The following is an 18,966-nucleotide window of genomic DNA, read 5'->3' as shown; positions in this document are numbered from 1 at the left end:
TAAATCTGAGGAGTCAGGGGAAAGATATATTTCAGGAATTCTAATTAAACAAGAAAAAACCACGAAGGACATTGGTACTCTATTCTTCACAGCAGTACTAATAGAAAAACTCAACTCTTTTAATTCAGGGAACCTGTCATTCCAGCTAGTAAAGTGGCTTTACAATCCCTATAAAATAATGTAATTACATAAAGGTGTAAACCAATTTGTTTCCTTTAGAAACATTGCAATATAGAAGAGGAACTGTTTTTTTGTTGCTGTTTGTTTGGTAAGCTTCTTGAGTTCTTCATGGTACTTCAGAGCCCCAATAATCAAGCAGTTCATGACAAAAGATAAAAGTGAAAAAGTAGACACAGAGATCTGTGAAGACTTCCCCCATTTTACTATAGGTATCCATTGACCGATTTATCACTTCAGCAGGAATTCCAGACAATAGAAGTGCAGCTGTTAGTACTGTTGTTTTTATCTTCTTTTCACCCTTTATATAAAGAGAAAGATTCAAATTAATCTTACAGCAGATTATATAAACTCTATAAAAATATGATCAATTTTGCTTTTTTTGGTGGGCCTCTACTAAATAGCTGAATTGTCCACGAACCACAATCCTCCTGTCTCAGCCTTCCAAATGCTGGGATTACAATTTTGCACTCAATTTTGCTACTTTTCTGTGTGTGTGTGTGTGTGTGTGTGTGTGTGTGTGTGTGTGTTACCAGGAATGGAACCCAGGGGCTTTCTACCTCTGGGCTATACTCCCAGACCTATTTTATATTTTATTTGGAATCAGGATCTCACTGAGTTGCTGAGAGCCTCACTAAGTAGCTAAGGCTGGCTTCGAACCTGTGCGATCCTCCTGTCTCAGCCTCCTAAGTGCTGGGATTATAAACCTGTGCCACCATGCCTGGCTCAATTTTGCTACTTTTTAACAACAACAACAACAACAAAATCAAAACTGCTTTTTAAAAACTTTACTGAAAAGCCAGGTGTGGTGGCGCACGCTTGTAATTTCAGCATTTGGGATGCGGAGACGGGAAGAGTGCAGGTTCGTGGACAGCTTCAGCTACTTAGGCCCTTTTTGCAACTTGGTGAGATCCTATTTCAAAATAAAGAATAAAAAATAGAGCTGGGAGTGTAGCTCCGAGGCAAAATGCTCCTGGGTTGAATCCCCAGTAAAACACAAACACAGCCAGGCGTAGTCGCGCACACTTGTAATCCCAGCATTCCAGAGGCTAAGACCAAAGGACACAATTCACGGGCAGCCTCAGCTACGGACAGCCTCAGCTACTTGATGAGGCACTCCACAAGTTAGTGAGACCCTATTTCAAAATAAAGAATAAAAAACAGGGCTGGGGGTGTGGCTTGGAGGTCAAATGCCCCTGGGTTCCATCCCCAGAGCCACAAAACACACACACACACACACACACGAAAAGAAAATCTATGTCCATAAAGACTCATAAAAGAAAGTTCCTAGCAGTCTTAATCACAATAACCACCAACTGAAAACAACCAAAATACCCATCAACAGAAACCAAATAAATCCAGGAGTGGTGGTACACACTTGTAATCCCAGTATTCAGGAGGCTAAGGCAGGAGGTTTGTGGTTTGAAGACAGCTTCAGATACTTAGTGAGGCCTTTTGCAACTCAGTAAGACCCTGTTTCAAAAAAATAAATAAAAAATAGGGCTGGGGGTGTAGCTCACAGGTAGAATGCTACTGGGTTCTATCGCCAGTACCGCAAAAAAAAAAAAAAGAAAGAAAAGAAAAGAAACCAGATAAATCGGTTTGCAGCCAGCCTTAGCAATTTAGTGAGACTCTGTTTCTAAAATAAAAAAAAGATCTGGGTGTGGTGGCACTTGCTTATAATTCCAGTACTTGGGAGGCTGAGACAAGAGGATCACAGGTTCAAGCCAGCTGCAGCAATTTGGTGAGGCTCTCAGCAACCTAGTAAGACCCTGTTTCCAAATAAGAAATAAAATTGAGCTGGGGTGTACCTTGGAGATAGAATGTCTCAGGGTTCTATTCTCGGCACCAATAATTTAAAAAATTAATAAAATAAAAATTGGGCTGGTTGCTGGGCATGGTGGCGCATGCTTGTAATCCCCGCGCTTGGGAGGCGGAGACAGGAGGACGCGCTGGTTCGTAGCCAGCCTTGCTGGCTTAAGAGACGCTGTTTCCAAATAAAAATATAAAATGGGTCTGGGAGTGTAGCCCGGAGGTAGAAGGGCTTCCAGGAGCCCCAGTACCAAAAAAAAAAAAAAAAAATTTGGCTGGGAGTATAGCTAAGAGGTGGAATGCATCTGGGTTCAACACCCAGTAACAAAAAACAAAGAAAGAAAGAAACAACAACAACAACAAACAGACAAAACTAATCTATGATCTATGATGGAAAAAAGAAAACTAGACCTTTGTGGAATAAGGGCTGAGAGTGCCCAACCACACTTCCTGGTTGATATAAAGTTCTAAACTTGGAAAGAAGTTGGATTTCCTTCCTTTTGTTTCTTTTCTTTTGCAGTCCTGGGAATGAAACCCAGGGGCATTCTACCTCCGAGCTACACCCCCAGCCCAATTTTTTATTCTTTTTTCTTTCTTTCTTTCTTTCTTTCTTTCTTTCTTTTTTTTTTTTTTTTTTTTTTTGGTTGCTGAGGCTACCCACAAATTGCAATCCTCCTGTCTCAGCCTTCCAAATGCTGGGATTTACAAGCTTGAGCCACCACACCCAGGTCCAGTACTTAGGAGGCTGAGATAGGAGGATCACAGGTTTGAGAACAGCTTCAGAAAGTAGTGAGACTGTCAACAACCTGGAGAGATCCTGTTTCAAAACAAAAAATAAGGTTGAAACCGGGTGTGATGGCACACGCTTGTAATCTCAGCTTTCGGGAGTCCAAGACTGGAGAATCACAGTTCGCAGACAGCCTCAGCTACTTAGTGAGGCCCTGTGCAACTCAGTGAGACCCTGTTTCAAAATAAAAAATAAAAGCCAGGTGTGGTGGTGCACACTTGTAATCCCTTCGCTTGAGGGGGCGGAGACAGGAAGATCGCGCAGGTTCGAAGCCAGCCGCGCTGGTTTAAGAGACCCTGTTTCCAAATAAAAATGTAAAAAAAAAGGTCTGGGAGTGTAGCCAGGATGTAGAAGGGTTTCTAGGAACCCCAGTACCACCAAATAAATAAATAAATAGATAAAAATAGGGCTAGGGGCACAGCTCAGAGGTAGAATGCCCCTGGCTTCCATTCCCAGTACCACACACTAAATAAATGAATAAATAAATAAATAAATAAATAAACTAAAAAATAGGGCTGGGGGTGTAGCTCAGAGGTACAATGCCTCTGGGTCCATCCCCAGTACCACAAAAAATAATAAATAAATAATAAAATAGGGTTGAGGGTGTAGCTCAGAGGTAGAATGCCCCTGGGTCACATTCCCAGTACCAAAAATTTTAAAATAGGAATTAAAAAAAAATTTCTTGGAGAACTCCCATTATCAGCACATGGAGTGTTTCTTCATCCTGTATAGATATGCCATTACATGTGTATGTGTTAGTTACTGGGGATTGAACCCAGAAGCATTCTACCTTTGAGCTATACCCCCAGCCCTATGCCTTATTTATTTATTTATTTATTTATTTATTTATTTATTTATTTTTGGTGCTGGAGGTTGAACCCATAGGTATTCTACCCCTGAACTATGCCCTCAGCCCTATTTTATTTATTTTTTTTGAAACAGAGTCTCAGTAGCTGAGCCTGGCTACCTGCAATCCTGTCTCAGCCTCCCAAGTACTAAAATTATAAGGGTACATCACCATACCTGGCCACCCAACCCTATTTTACTTTTTGTTTTTAAACAGGGTCTCATTAGGTTGCTGGTAATTTCACTATGCTGCTCAGGCTGGCCTCAAGCCTGCAATCCTCTTGTCTCAGCCTCCCAAGAAGTGGGACTGTAGAAGTGTGCCATCACACCCAGATTCATACTTTTTTTTTAACCTAATCACTTATTATAGAGATTTAGGTTGTTTTCACACTTTTGCTACTACAAAACTATAATCAGTGTTTCCCAGGTGAATTATTATTATCATTACTATTTTGTGTGTGTTGCTGGGGTTTCAAACCTGTGTATACTAGGCAAGTACAAGTACTCTTTCACCACGCTACATCCCCAGGCCAAGAGTAAATTTTTTTTTTTCCCGGGTCTGGGGATGGAACCCAGGGGCATTCGACCTCCAAGCTACACCCCTTGCCCTACTTTTTTTTATTCTTTATTTTGAAACCGGGTCTCACTGAGCCGCAGAGGGCCCCACTAAGTAGCTGAGACTGTCCGCGAACCACGATCCTCTGGTCTCAGCCTCCTGTATGCTGGGATTACAAGCATGCGCCACCACGCCCAGCTTCTTAAAATGACATTTCTTTCTTTACTCTTTTACATTCTGAATTTGACCCTTCAAAAATGCAAATGTTTAAAATACATTATACTATACACAGGTTTGTCAGCCTCTTAGAAATGACTAAGCATGCCGGGCGTGATGGCGCATGCTTATAATCCCAGCACTTAGGAGGCTTGAGATGTGGTGGCACACACTTGGAATCCCAGAATTTGGGAGGCTGAGAAAGGAAAACTGCAAGTTTGAGGCCAGCCGCATCTCCTTAGTAAGGCTCTGCAACTTAGTGAAACCATTTCAAAATAAATAAAACAGGGATAGGTGCATAGCTCAAAGGTAGAATGCCTCTGGGTTCAATCCCCAGTAACTAACACACACACACACACACACACACCCCAAATAAACAAATTGGACACTTTTCTTAGATAAGTACTATTCACCCTACGGAGAAGGCCCAGATTTTCACCAAAACCACCCCTGGCCCACATTTTTGTAAAAAATAATAAAAATGTATGGTAATTTGGAGGCTGAGACAGGAGGATAGCCGATTCAAAGACAGCCTCAGCAAGCAATGTAGTGAGAATCTCAGCAATCTAGTGAGACCCTATTAGGGGTGTAGCTCAGAGGTAGAATGCCCCTGGGTTCAATCCCCAGTACCAGAAAAAATACGTATGAGCCGGGCAGTACCTTAGAGGCGGAGACAGGAGGATCACAGGTTCGTAGCCCGGAGGAAGAAGGGCTTCCAGGAACCCCAGTACCACCAAAAAAAAAAAAAAAGAAGAAAAAATATGGCTAAAGATGTAGAATACAGTCGGGCATGGTGGCACATGCTTGTAATCCCAGCATGCAGGAGGCTGAGACTGGAGGATAGTGGTTCGTGGACAGCCTCAGCTACTCAGTGAGGCTCTCTGCAACTTGGTGAGACCCTCCCTGTTTCAAAACATAAATAAATAAAAAAAAATAGGGCAGAGGATGTAGCTCAGAGGTCAAATGCCTCTGGGTTCCATCCTCAGACCTGCAAAAAAAAAAAAAAAAAAGTGGAATGCCCTTGGATTCAATGCCCAGCACTGCCAAAAAAAAAAAAAAAAAAAAGTATGGCAATGCAAAAGTTCTATGAAAGTTTCTAATTATTCACTTTTTTAACTTAATGTATCCTAAACAGAAACAAATAGCTTCAAGATCAGTACTGGCAGGCAAACCACACTTTAAGATTCAGATCACAAGTAGGACTTAATTTTTTTAAGTTCTTTAAATTAGCTAGGCATGAATAAATCTAAATATATCACTGAAATGTAGAAAATAATTAATTTACCTTGGGAAAATATTTGTACAATCCCATGTACGCAAGTTGTAAAGTAAGAAATGGAGCAAATATGGACTGTGAAGATAGAAGATAAAATTAAGTATTTCCAACATAATCATTCAAATCACAATCAACGAAACTAACAAAAGCTATAAAATTCTCATTAAAAAAGCTATAATAAAGTACTAATTTAGTGGCTGAAGGTTATCATGTTTCTAAGGAAGGGTAAAGAAAACAGGTTTGATTTCCTAATCATAAAACATGTTTCTCAAATCATACTATTCTTTCAAATTTGTCGTTTCCCACAAATCTTCTCTCATTAACATTTCTCTTTTAAATTATTTAGAGTACTAATGGTGATAGATGTATAATATAAAACTTCTTACATCTTCTTCATCTAGAGGGACTTAAATGACAAACTGAAGCATACATAACAGGCCCAACACTCAAAACACATGCCACTTAATCCTCCATCTTTGGGGCAAAGAATTAACTCAGTTCCTAGCTTGGGCCCTCAAAATGAGAACTTATTCTTATTATAAAATGTTTTAGTAATCTGGCTTCTTAGACAAATGGAAAAGATCAAAGCAAAATTCAATTTACATAATTATTTCTAAAAAAATAATTATTTAAAAAATTATTATTTAATTTTTTAAAATTAAATAATTTTTAATTATTTAATTAAAAAAATTAAATAAAAATTAAATAAAAAATAAATAAATAATTTAAATTAAAAAATTATTATTTAATTATTTTTAAAAAGGTGGCATATGCCTATAGTCCCTGTAATTAGGAGGCTGAGAAAGAAGGATTACAGGTTCAAGGACAGTCTCTGTAAGTACTGGAACTCTCATCAACCTACTGAGACCCTGTTTCCAAATAAGAAATAAAATAGGGCTTGGGGTGTAGGTCAAAGGTAGACTACCTCTGTGTTCAATCCCCAGTACCACCAAAATAAAATATTATAAAGGGAACGAAGGAGCAAACATCACCAGATGCAGTATAATGAGAACAGAGAGAAATAAACAGTTGAAAAGCTCAGGGTGAAGAAAACCAGAAAACCAAAACAGCAATAAAAACCTTACACAAAATGAGACATAGTGAGCCAGGCGTGGTGGCACACGCTTGTAATCCCAGCATTCGGGAGGCTGAGACCAGAGGATCGCGGTTCACGGACAGCCTCAGCTACTTAGTGAGGCCCTCTGCAACTCAGTGAGACCTCGTTTCAAAATGAAGAATAAAAAATAGGGCAGGGAGTATATAGCTCGGAGGTCGAATGCCCCTGGGTTCCACCCCCAGACCCGCAAAAAAAAAAAGGACATAGCTTTAAAAGCATGAGAGTGAGCTGGGTGTGGTAGCACATGTACCAAGCACTTGGGACTCTGAGGAGGATCATATTTGAAAACCAGTTTCAGCATTGTATTGAGACTCTCAGCAACTTAATGAGACCCTGTCTCAAAATTAAAAAAAAAAAAAAGGACTTGGGGTGTAGCCAGAGTTAAATCCCCAGTACAACAATAACAACAAAAAAAAAAAAAGAGAGAGAGGAAAAATGCATGAGAGCACAGTATCCACAGATAAAGAGCTACTTAGCTCACTCAATGTTAATAAAAGCATCATCAATCTTTGCTATGATAATTTATCATCAGGAAAATCCAATCATTTCTAAATGGAAACAGATTCCATTTAGAAAAACATTAACATAGCCGGGCATGGTGGCACATGTCCAGAATTTCAGTACTTGAGAGGCTGAGACAAGATGTTCCTGGCCAGTGGCAGCAATTTAGTGAGGCACTCTGCATCGCAGTGAGACCAGAGCTGAGGATATAGCTCAGAGGTAGAATGTCCCTGGGTCCCATCCCCAATAGCACTAAACAAAGACAAACCAAAACTGCTTTGAAAAACAGGTGGTGCGTGCCTGTAATCCCAATACTTGGGAGGCTGAGACAGAGGATCCAAGGTTGGCCACCAGCCTCAGCAACATATAGCAAGGCCTTCCACAACTTAGTGTGACCTTTTTTTTAAAATAAAAACTAAAATTAGGCTGGAAAGTAGTGCAAAAATGGAATGCCCCTGGGTTCAACCCCCAGTACCAAAAACACAAAACAAAGCTATTTTGGCTGGGAGTGGTGGTATAACCTTTAATCCCAGTATCTAGGAAGCTGAGACAGGAGGATCACAGATTCAAGGCTAGCCCCTACAATTTAGTGAGATTTTGTTTCAAGCCAAAAAAAAAAAAAAAAAAAAAAATAGGGCTGGGTTATAGATCAGAGGTAGAATACCCCTGGGTTCACCTTGTTAACACCCGCCCCAAACATACAAAAACACCCTGTTTTGCTTAGTGATATCTTAATTAGTTAATTATCTGAAAAATTTACTTATGTCTTATGTGCCTGGTACATGCTGGGTATTCTTAAAATGTCTACTGAATGGAAATAGTTCAAAGAATAAGGCACTGAACTATGGGCTTGGCTTTTCTGTATTTTTCTACATAGTATAAAATAAAAGAGCCATATCATGGAACAACAAACAGGCTGTTGTTATGATACTATGTAATAAGATATTAATAGCATTATAAAATATTGAAATCAATTTTTTTTGTGGTACCAGGAATTGAACTCAGGGGCATTCTACCTCTGAGCAATATCTCCAGCCTATATTTTTTATTTTATTCTTTCCTTTTTTTTTTTGGTGGTGCTGGGGATTGAACCCAGGGGCATTCTACCTCCAAGCTACACCCCCACCCTAATTTTTGTTGTTGTTGTTCCTTATTTCGAAACAAGGTCTCACACTAAATTGTGGAGTGCCTCATTAAGTAGCTGAGGCTGGCCTTGAACAGCGATCCTCCTGTTTCAGCCTCCCAAGTACTGGGGTTACAAGCATGTGCCACCATGCCCATCTCTAAAATATCTTTTGAATCTTAGAAAGATTACTTCATATTCAGGACCACAGGAACTATATCTGAATGTTTCAAACTATTGGAAAATTGGTAATATACGGTATTTGTAGGCACTTTGGTTTTGGAGAGAAACTGCTTGGGTTTAAATCCCAGCAGCCACTTAGATGCTATGTGACCTTGGCCCAGTGACTTAATGTCTCTGCATCTTCATCCCCTCATGAATTCCAATGAGAAGTAGTTTATAAGGATGAGAATGAACTAATATAAGCACAGTACTAAGAATGGTACCTGGCATGTGGAAAGACTTCTAGTTATTACGAAAAGACTCTCATGCTATGAGAGCATAGCATGCTACGAGAATGAATAAAAGTTTACAATAAGTCTCCAAACAGCTACATGGATCTGGTAGATACTAACTTAATGTTGGCAGTGACTTCTACAAATTAAGAGCACTTATTATATTCAACTTGCATTTTCCAAGTTAATAGCGTATATCTCTTTTCTTACCAAGTACTTGCACACAAAGGCTCTGACGCCAAGTGCAAGAAGAGCACATCCCACCAGTCTAAATATTCGAAAAGAGTCAAATTCTTCTGCTGTGCTTCCGTCCTCTGGGTTGGGCTTTTCACTGATCAGCTGTTTCCGCAGCTTCATTGCTTCTTCAAATCTGGAAAGGTACTGTTCCAGGCCATGGCGAGCACCCCTCTGGACAGTGTTCGCTGCCAGGTCCCCTCGAGTCCGCTGCCGGAGCTCAAGGTTGCCGTCATTACTGCACTCCGGTGCTTTAACGAGAGAGTCCAGTTTGTCTCCCAGCTGCGGCCCCTTTCCCTCGGCCATACCACCCTGCTGGTCAGTTGCTCCTGTACTAACCGAGTCACCCAGCACTACTCGCTTCGAAACTGAAGGGACGCTGAGGGAGTTCAGTTTATCGCTGTCCTGCTGCTTTGATTTTGCTTGACTTTCTTCTTCTACGGAAAAAAAAAAAAAAAAAAATTGTAAAGCCCTTTGTATTACATCCTGGCAAACACCTTACATGTTAGTATTTTAAAAATACGCTGCTGCAGCCAGAATTCAACAGTCTCTGAATCAAAACACTGATTCTACATAACACAAAAACTAGTTCCCTCCTCTATACCACCACACGCTTGTAAAATAGGCCACCACACACTTGTAATCCCAGTACTTGGGAGGCCGACAGGAGAATCACAGGTTCAAAGCCAGCCTTGGCAACTTAGTGAGCCCCCCACCCCCATAGCTTTGAGACTGTTTCCAAATAAGTAAAATCAGGCTAGGGGTGTAACTCAGAGGTAGAATGCCCCTAAGTTCAACTCCAATGCCACACAAAAGAACACCCCGAGAGTAATCCTGCGAAGGAAATAATACAAACTTCATGGGTTGGAGATAAGTCTAGGAAACAAAATAGGTAAGATAATTCAGGGATGGGAAAACTATAAAGGCTAACTATTCATGGATAATATTTCTCAGACATATGACTGCACTGCTTACACTAGCTTAGCTGGCTAAAAAAATAAAATCACATACACACAAATAAAAAAACTAAAGCTTTTTAAAATTAGATTTCTGAATCCAGAGCCTTGGAGGCTTGGGGTGTGGCACAGCCTACAACTGTTTCTCTAGTCAAGCAGCCACTAGTAAATAATTTAAGATACTGCTTCAGCGAAAACACTTTAGAAGCTGGGCGTGGCGCACGGTTATGATCCCAGCATTTGGGAGGCTGAGACAGGAGGATCAGGTTCCCGGACAGCCTCAGCTACTTAGTGAACTCAGTGAGACCTTGTTTCAAAATAAAGAGTAAAAAATAGTGTTGGGGTGTCGCTCAGAGGTAGAATGCTCCTGGGTTTCATCCCCAGTACCACAAAAACAAACAAATAAATAAATAAAACCACTTTAGAGCCAGCATGGTGGTCCACGCTTGAATCCTAGCATTTGAGACAGGAGGATGGAGGTTTGTAGACAGACTCAGCTACTCAGTGAGAACCTGTTTCAGAAAATTAAAAAAAAAAAAAAAAAAAAAAACAGAATAAAAAATAGGGCTGGGGGTGTAGCTTGGAGGTAGAAGTCCCCTGGGTTCCATCCCCAGTACCACCAAAAACAATACGAAAAAACAACAAACTTTTGGATGTTGCTCTGATCAAAAGCAAAACAAACAAAAATCCTTTAAAAGCCAGGCGTGGTGGAGCACGCTTGTAATCCCAGCCGAGACCTGAGGATCAGATCGCAGTTCGCAGACAGCCTCAGCTACTTAGTGAAGCCTTCTGTAACTTAGTGAGACCCTGTTCTAAAATTAAGAATAAAAAGTAGAGCTGGGCATGGTGGTGCACGCTTGTAATCCCAGCATTTGGGAGGTTGAGACAGGAGGATTGCGTTTGAGGACAGCCTCCGCTACTTAGGCCCTTTGCAACTCAGTGAGACCATGTTTCAAAATAACAAATAAAAAATAGGGCTGGGGGTGTAGCTCAAAGGTAGAATGCACCTGAGTTCCATCCCCCTTACCACGAAAAAATAAAAAATAAAAATAAGACTGGGAGTGTAGATCAGTGGTAGAATGGCCCTGCATTCAATCTACAGTACTGAAAAAACAAAACAAAAAAATGAGTTGGACCTGTCTTTGGGTGAGGAATGAACTTTCCATTAGCGTTAAATGCAGCTTCCAGTAATCTCAGCTAAAGAGAGGAAATCCCTGGCGGTTTTGTGGCACTTGTTGTGCTTATAAAGAATTATGAATCCTGGAGGGAGGGTGTCCCTCCACACATACCTCTTCTAGAAAGTCTCTGGATGACAATGTTGAGGGCACTAAACACTGACACTAAGCTGTGACCGCAAGAGTCCCTGATCCACGTAGGACGGACTGGCAGGCAGTTCAGTAAAGACAATCTGATTTAGGCAGACAAGAGTTATACAGCAAAAAGCAAAAGGCAAAAAGAAGGTAGACTCCAGAGAAAGCGATGGAAGGAAATGCACTTGGAATCTATAGAAAGGTAAACAACTGTGCGAGGGCGCAGTGGGCAGAGGCGTTTAGGGTAAAATGTGTGCCCCTCAAGAAAGGCAAGGGGGCAGGAAAGGAAGGAAGGGGCGTCTCGGAATATCTGGACCAAGGACCCCGGGGTGGGAACAATCTCAGGAGAGGCTCTTGGAAAACTGGAGAGAGCGACTGGGAACGTCCAGGAATTAAGGAGGGAGAAAGTGTGGCATCATTTAAGGGGTAGGGACAGAGCGGAGGTCAGTGAGCAGGGCTTGGCCACACGGGCCAGCGGAGCCGGGAAGAGTGGCGCACGTTTGTAATCTCGGTACCCGGGAGCCTAAGAAGGAGGATCGCAGGTTCAAAGTCAGCTGCAGCGACTAAGTAAGGCTCTTAGGAATTTAACGAGACCCTGTTTCCAAATAAAAAAAATGTAATAGGAGTGAGGATATAACCTTGAGGTAGGATGCCCTGGGTTCCACTCCCAGTACCATGGGGGGGGGGGGGGCCCACCAAAACCCCAAAAGGTCAGCGGGGGGGGGGGGGGGCAAGACGCTGCAGAGCCGCGGGGGGGAGGGAGGCTGGGGGACCCGGGGCTCACCCGCGCCGCTCCCCGGCCTGTGAAAGCCCATGATGCGGTTGATGCGCTGCTCGGAGTTCATGAGCAGCTTGCGCCGCCGCAGCTCGGCCCTCCGCTGGGAAGCCGACAGGCCGCAGCCCGCCGGGGCCCCCGGCCTGTCCCCGCCGTCTGCCGCCCCGGTCACCGGCTCCATCCTCCCGTCCGCAGACCCCGCGCGCAGATGACTTAGGGCCGAGCCGCGGGCGCGCGCCCACCCGCCGCGAGCATGCGCACGCCGCCGACGCGCGGCGCGAGGCTCGGGCCGCCATCTTGGATGAGGGCGGCGGGGCGGGGCGGCCCGGGCCCTGCCCCCTGGACTGGCGCCGCCGCTCCCCGGCCCCCACCGCTCCGCCCGGCTCTTCACTCGGAGCTGAGCGGGGACGATGACCCGGGGAGACGTGGGTGGGGCTGCAGGGGAAAAGGAAGCGCGAGGACCCGCGTCTTTCCACCTCCGGTGCCAGGAAACAAAATGGAGGTTGCGGCGCTGACTGTCTCCAGACGCCTGCGGCCTCGCCCATTGGCGGAAAGGCGCCCCTTCCGAGCGCTGCGCCGGGATTTGTTCTTGGTGCTGATTTCCATCCTGAGTTGTAGTGCTTCTAAGCATATGCCTGTTTTGTTTCCAGGCTTTCCTCACGTTTTTGTTCAAGGGAGGCCTACTTTCTGTCCGAATTGCCAACACTCCCTACTCCTCCGCTTTTTCTCCTTCATGTTTTATAACCACTTCCCGTGCTGAACATACTAATTTTATTGTGTCTGTTTCTCACTCACTGGAACGCGAGCTCCGTGAAGGCAAACACTGTTTTGTTCACTGCTGCAATTCCTAAAACAATGTGTGTGCTGGTATTGGGAAATGGCTTCAAAATGTATTTGAAAATAGCTTTGGGATTCCCGAAATATAAAAAATAATCAGAGCTTGGGCGTTGAGCATGCACTCGGGCAGGGAAGGAACCCTGCGGAGCTCCCCACACCAAAGTGATCAGCAAGAGCACAGTGGAGTTGTAGCCCAGGGTCTTCATATTTTAAAGACAGGTTTACATAATAAATAACTTCTAGCAGATAGGCTAAAATATACCGAGGATGCTGGAGGATGGTACAGGTCTTTGTCTAAGGGGGCAAATACCACATTCCGGTCTTACCAAAGACCTGGGCTACACCTGCATCAAGTCAGGAAGAAGGCTTTGAGCAAGAAAACCCCATAATCATATCTCCATATTCATAAAAAGGGCCTGCACGGAATTAATGGGTGGGCTCACACCTAGTCGAGTAAGAAGACTATTGATTGGGTAAGATGAAGGATAATGAATCTTTTTTTTTAAGAATTTTTTTTATGGGTCTGGGGACAGAACCCAGGGACATTTGACCTCCGAGCTACACTCCCTGCTCTATTTTTTATTCTTTATTTTGAAACAGGGTCTCACTGAGTTGCAGAGGGCCTCACTAAGTAGCTGAGGCTGTCCACGAACCGCGAGCCTCTGGTCTCAGCCTCCCAAATGCTGGGATTACAAACGTGTGCCACCACGCCGGCTAAGGATAAAGAATCTTTATAGAAAGTTTTGGTATTCAAAAACTTCAGTGTCTTATTTTCAAGTCATTCCACTGCATTTATTTCTCGAATGCAGTGCTTTGTTCTGTTTCTTCTCTCTGTCTTTATAATAATAAAAATTGTTTAAGCTTACAGCAGTAGAATTCTGGCTATTCTTTTTTAAGATAACTAAGAACAAGAACCCATGGCTACATCTTACACTGTTACAATGTGGACTTACAACAGGACAGACTTATTAAATACCACAATAGGCAGGATGCCTCTGATAGTTTGGGGGCCTACAAAGATGTTTCCGTTTTGGTTTCAATTAACATCAGAAGAAAATATTATTATATAAAAAATCCAATCTGGATTAGGCCATCCTTAACACAGTGATAAAATATAATTTTAAATAAGCCTATGGATGCAGGACACCCCAGGCAAAAGTGCCTAGGGCCAGGAAAATCAATGCTATCTTGGCAAGCTGGGCATGGTGGCACACTCCTGTTATCTGAATACTTGGGAGGCCGAGACAGGAGGACTGCAGGTTCACAGCTAGCCTCTGCAACTTAGCAAGATCCTGTTTCCAAATAAAAATTAAAATAGGGTTGGAGGTGTAGCCTAGAAGTAGAAGGTCCCTGGGTTCCATCCCCAGCACCACAGGCAGTGATGATGATGATAATGGATTGGTCCGGGTCCCTTCCACACTCTGCCCCCACGAGCAGTATCTCGCGAGAAGCGCATGTTCCCATGAGTAAACCCCTCCTCCGGAGATGCATACCTGAAAAGAAGAGCCCGCCTCTTCTAGCCTCGGTCGGGCATGCAGGCCCCTGGAACTGCCCAGCCCCATCCCTGGGAGACCCGTACAATTAAAAGCTAATATCACGCCTACTGGATCTCTCCCGTGCTTTACACTCCGCTGGACTCATCACATTTTACTTTACAATAATGATGATGCTGCTGCCACCCACCACTGCCTTGGCACTCAGGACTTACTGAGTAAATGAGTGAAGGAATTGACTTCACACTATGGCCAGGCACACCTGAGACTGTAGATGGTGAAGCAGTCTCCTGAGCTCCCAGCAAGGAAACATGTAGCAATAAAGATAGAAATTTGGGGGTACAGAGAGAAAGATATATAGTGAGTCTCAAAGCAGAAGTGCACATGAACCCTTGGGATGAAAATCAAACAAGAAGCAACCCTGAGCCGGGCCTAGTGGCGCACGCTTGTAATCCCCGTGCTTGGGAGGCGGAGACAGGCCTGAATGGCACACACTTGTAATCCCAGTAATTAGGGTGGCTGAGACAGGAGGCTCGAAGGTTCAAGTCTAGCTTCAACAATTTAGTGATATCCTATTGCAAAAGTGCTTCCTACTCTACCATCTTTCTAAAATATCCTCCTTTCCTCAACTTTTTTGGGGTTTTTTGTTGTTGTTCTGCTGCAGTGCTGAGGATCTGATACAGGCCTCATATATGCTGGGCAAGTGCTCTTCCACTGAGTTGCTTCCAGCCCCCAGATTTTTTCTTTGAAAAATCTCAACCAATAAGGTATTTTTTTTTTTTTAAGAAAACAAACCTGTTGTTAGTTAACGTTTTTGTCACTGTGACCAAACACCTGCCAAGAACAACTTGGAGGAGGAGAGGCTGATTTGTGCTCACTGGCTCAGAGGCTCGGTCCAGGGCTGGCCGGCTCCAAGGCAGAAACATTGTGGTGGCGGGTCATGGCGAGGAAAGCTGCCTAGATCATGGCAGCCAGGAAGCAGAGAGGAATCAGAGGAAGGGACCAGGGACAGAGAGATCCTGAATCACACCCCAGATCTCCCTCCTCCAGCCACACCCCACCTGCCTAAATTACCACCCATTACACTCATTCATTAACCCATCAACAGACTTATACACGGATGAGATTAGAGCTTTGATTTTTTTCTGAACCTTTTTGCATTGCCAATACACGAGCTTTTCAAGGGAGACATTCTATTTTCAAATCATAACATCACCATATAGCCAAATGTCTGCCTTTCAATAAAGACTGGCAAGTGCAAAGTTTGGAAGTGACCAACCTTTTCACCTTTGATATGGTGGAGTGCATGGGAAGTATTTCAGAAACTTTTATGACATGCAAATGGCCACCAGGGGGCAGTAAAAGCTGGTGGATGAGCAGGGAGCTCTTGAACTAGGGGGCTTTTGCTGGGAGGGATGGCTCTCACCAGCGACCTGGCGGCACACTGAGCTTTTCCCTCACTCCTGAGAACTCATGGGCACTTAATTTTGTTTTTTGTTTTTAGTGCTGGGGAATTGAACCCAGGGACATTCTGCCTCTGAACTACCCCAGCCCTTAAAAGAAAAAAATAATTAAAAAAAATTTTTTGAAACAGGGTCTCACTATGCTGCTGAGGCTGACCTCAAACCAGCAGTCCTCCTGTCTCAGTCTCCAAGTACTAGGTTTACAGGCATGTGCCACCACGCCCAGCTGGCACTTAACGTCTAGTGTGCTTCTTCTATCTCATGAAGTCTCCTTGACTATATTTGGTTGAAGGGATCCAGAGTGGGAGAGGAGCAGAAATGGCCAGAAATGAGAATTCTCACCCAGCCCACCAGTCTCTTTTCACATCCCAGAAGAGAGCAGAGGCCTGGGGTGATGGGTGAGCATTAATAGGCTCTTTTATTTTTAGAGCTGAGCTTCTTCTAAAGTGATATCAGGTTGTGCTAGAAAGGGGAGAAATATAAATGCTTGATAAATATCAACAAGAACTGCTCGAATATTTTAGGAGGTTGAAAAAGAAAAGTGGCCTAATCTCTTGTACTGTATTTCCTGGGACTGAGAGGAGCAAGGGTTGCATAATTCATGAGGGACAGAAGGTGGGGCCGGCTCACGCCCTGAACTCCGCACAAGGCAGTCCTCTGGGTGTGTCTGTCCCAGAAGGACTGATGGAGTTGCCACTGTGTGTGGACTTACTGTCTTCTGGAAGTTCCCGCTGCCTGGGGACGGAATCTGCAGAAGAGCAGCTCTCCGTGACCGAGCTCAGCAGCTACGGTCAGAGACAATGTAGTGCTTTTCTGAATCAGAGGAAGTAGTTGGGGGTCTTTCCTTCCTCCCCACTCCCTCTCTTTTGCTTTCCATGGAAAATATCCCACATATGCCAGGCGTGGTAGCACACGCTTGTAATCCCAGCATTCAGGAGGCGGAGACCGGAGGATCACGGTTCGCGGACAGCCTCAGCTACTTAGCGAGGACCTTCACAACTCAGTGAGACCCTGTTTAAAAGAAAAAAAAAAAAAAAAAAAAGGCTGGGCATGGTGGCACAAGCTTGCAGTTCCATACTTGGGAGGCTGAAACAGAAGGTTCATGGGTCCTGGCCAGCCGTAGCTACTTAGTGAGGCCCCTCCACAACTTAATGAGACCCTATTTCAAAATAAAGAATAGAAAATAGGGCTGTGGGGTGTAGCTCTGAAGTAGAATACCCCGGGTTCAGTCCCCAGTACAGCATATAAATAAATAAATATAAAAAAGACTAAAATGCTCCTGGATTCCATCCCCAGTACTGCAAAAAAAAAAAAAAAAGAAAAAAAAGAAGAAAAAAGAAAGAAAAAGAAAAAAGAAAAAAGAAAGAAAGAAAAAGGAAATAAAGAAAGAAAAGAAAATATTCCACATACATAAAAGTAGAACAAAGAAAGCAATGAAACCTCTCGTACATATGAGCCAGCTACAGTGAGCATCTCATGACCACTCACACGTCTCTTTATCCACCTACGTCCACGCCCACCACTGGTTTATTTTAAAGCAAATCTACATTATAATATTTTATCCATGAATATTTTAGGCTATATCTGCAAAGGATAAGAATGTTTCAAGGCTTTTGGGGGGAGGGTACTGGGATTGGACTCAAGGACATTCTACCTCTGAGCTGTATTTCTACCTCCCTCTTTTTGATGTGGCTTTTTTTTTTTTTCTGGATGTTGAAACCAGGGCCATTCTACCTCTAAGGTAGACCCCTAGCCCTATTTTTTTTCTTTTATTTTGAAAAAGGGTCTCGCTAAGGTTGAAGGGCCTCGCTAAGTTGCTGAGGCTGGCTGTGAACCTGTGATTATCTTGTCTCAGGCTCCCCAAGTACTGAGATTCCATGCATGAGCCACCATGCCTGGTTAGTGTTTAGGCTTTGAAACAGGGTCTCACTGGGTTGCTGAGCATCTTCCTAAGCTGCTAAGATCAGCCTCACCTGGGATCCTCTTGTCTTCCCAAGCACTGGGACTGCAGGCATGTGCCACTGTGCCTGGCTAACAAAGTTTTTCTTAAATCCAAGCATGTTTCAGAGAAACCTTGGGTAGGAGAGATGGGCATCAAATGAGGCACAAGCTGAGAAACTAAAGAAAGAGGCAGACAGTGGGGATGACTGTAATCCCAGTGTGTGGGAGGCCGAGGCAGGAGGATTGTCAGCTCATAGCTTTGGCAATTTAGGCCCTCTGCAACTTCATGAGACCCTGTCTCAAAAATAAAGAATAAAAAAGGGCTGGGGGGGGCTGGGATGTAGCTCAGTGGCAAAGCGCTTGCCTGGCAAGTGCACCGTCCTAGGTTCGGTCCCCAGTCCAAAAAGACAAAAAAAAAAAAAAAAAAAAAAAAAAAGAACCCCTTTAAAAAATTAAAAAAAAAAAAGCTAAAAAAGGGCTGGGGGTGTAGCTCAGAGGTCGAATGCCCCTGGGTCCAATGCTCAGAACCACAAAAATAAAAGAAAGAAAAAGAAAAGTGAACAGTGAGGACGGTGCAAGGGTTTTCTGAGGGCAGGGAAGACTCCACAGAGAAATGAAGTGGAGGCCACCTGGGTCACGTCCTGGAAAAGAACTTATCTACATTTTTCCTGTGTTCACAAACTTCCTGTGAAACTATATTTAAAGGCGATGGACTAATTAACCCGGAGAAGGAGATTTCAAAGCAGTAAAGCATTCAGACTGTGGTACAGCTATTATTGTCAGCCTATAGCCAGGTGTATGAAATGAAAAGGCTGAGATGGAGCTCAGACGCAGAATGTCCCTGGTCCAATCCCCAGTACTATAAAAAGAAAAAAAAAAAAAAGAGCGGGCGTTGTGGCGCTTATAATCCCCATGCTTGGGAGGCGGAGACAGGAGGATCGCGCAGGTTGGAAGCCAGCCATGCTGGCTTAAGAGACCCTGTTTCCAAATAAAAATTTAAAAAGTATAAAATAGGTCTGGGAGTGTAGCCTGGAGGTAGAAGGGTTTCCAGGAACCCCAGTACCACCAAAAGAGAGAGAGAGAGAGAGAGA

At 43.6% G+C, this 18,966-nt stretch overlaps 1 protein-coding gene across 1 annotated transcript; it reads right to left on the bottom strand.

Annotated features, from left to right (window-relative positions):
- Positions 1-286: 286 nt before the first annotated feature.
- On the bottom strand, positions 287-12,322 carry CAMLG (calcium modulating ligand; the record flags this gene model as incomplete). Its single annotated transcript, XM_080719758.1, has 4 exons — positions 287-478; positions 5,680-5,745; positions 9,077-9,537; positions 12,151-12,322. 4 exons carry the CDS (start codon positions 12,320-12,322, stop codon positions 287-289), a joined length of 891 nt encoding a protein of 296 aa, XP_080575884.1.
- Between the last annotated feature and the right edge of the window lie 6,644 nt (positions 12,323-18,966).

This window comes from Muscardinus avellanarius (assembly GCF_963383645.1).
Source record: "Muscardinus avellanarius genome assembly, chromosome: 1".
Lineage (NCBI taxonomy): Eukaryota > Metazoa > Chordata > Mammalia > Rodentia > Gliridae > Muscardinus > Muscardinus avellanarius.
This window is presented reverse-complemented; position numbering and strand designations above follow the sequence as displayed.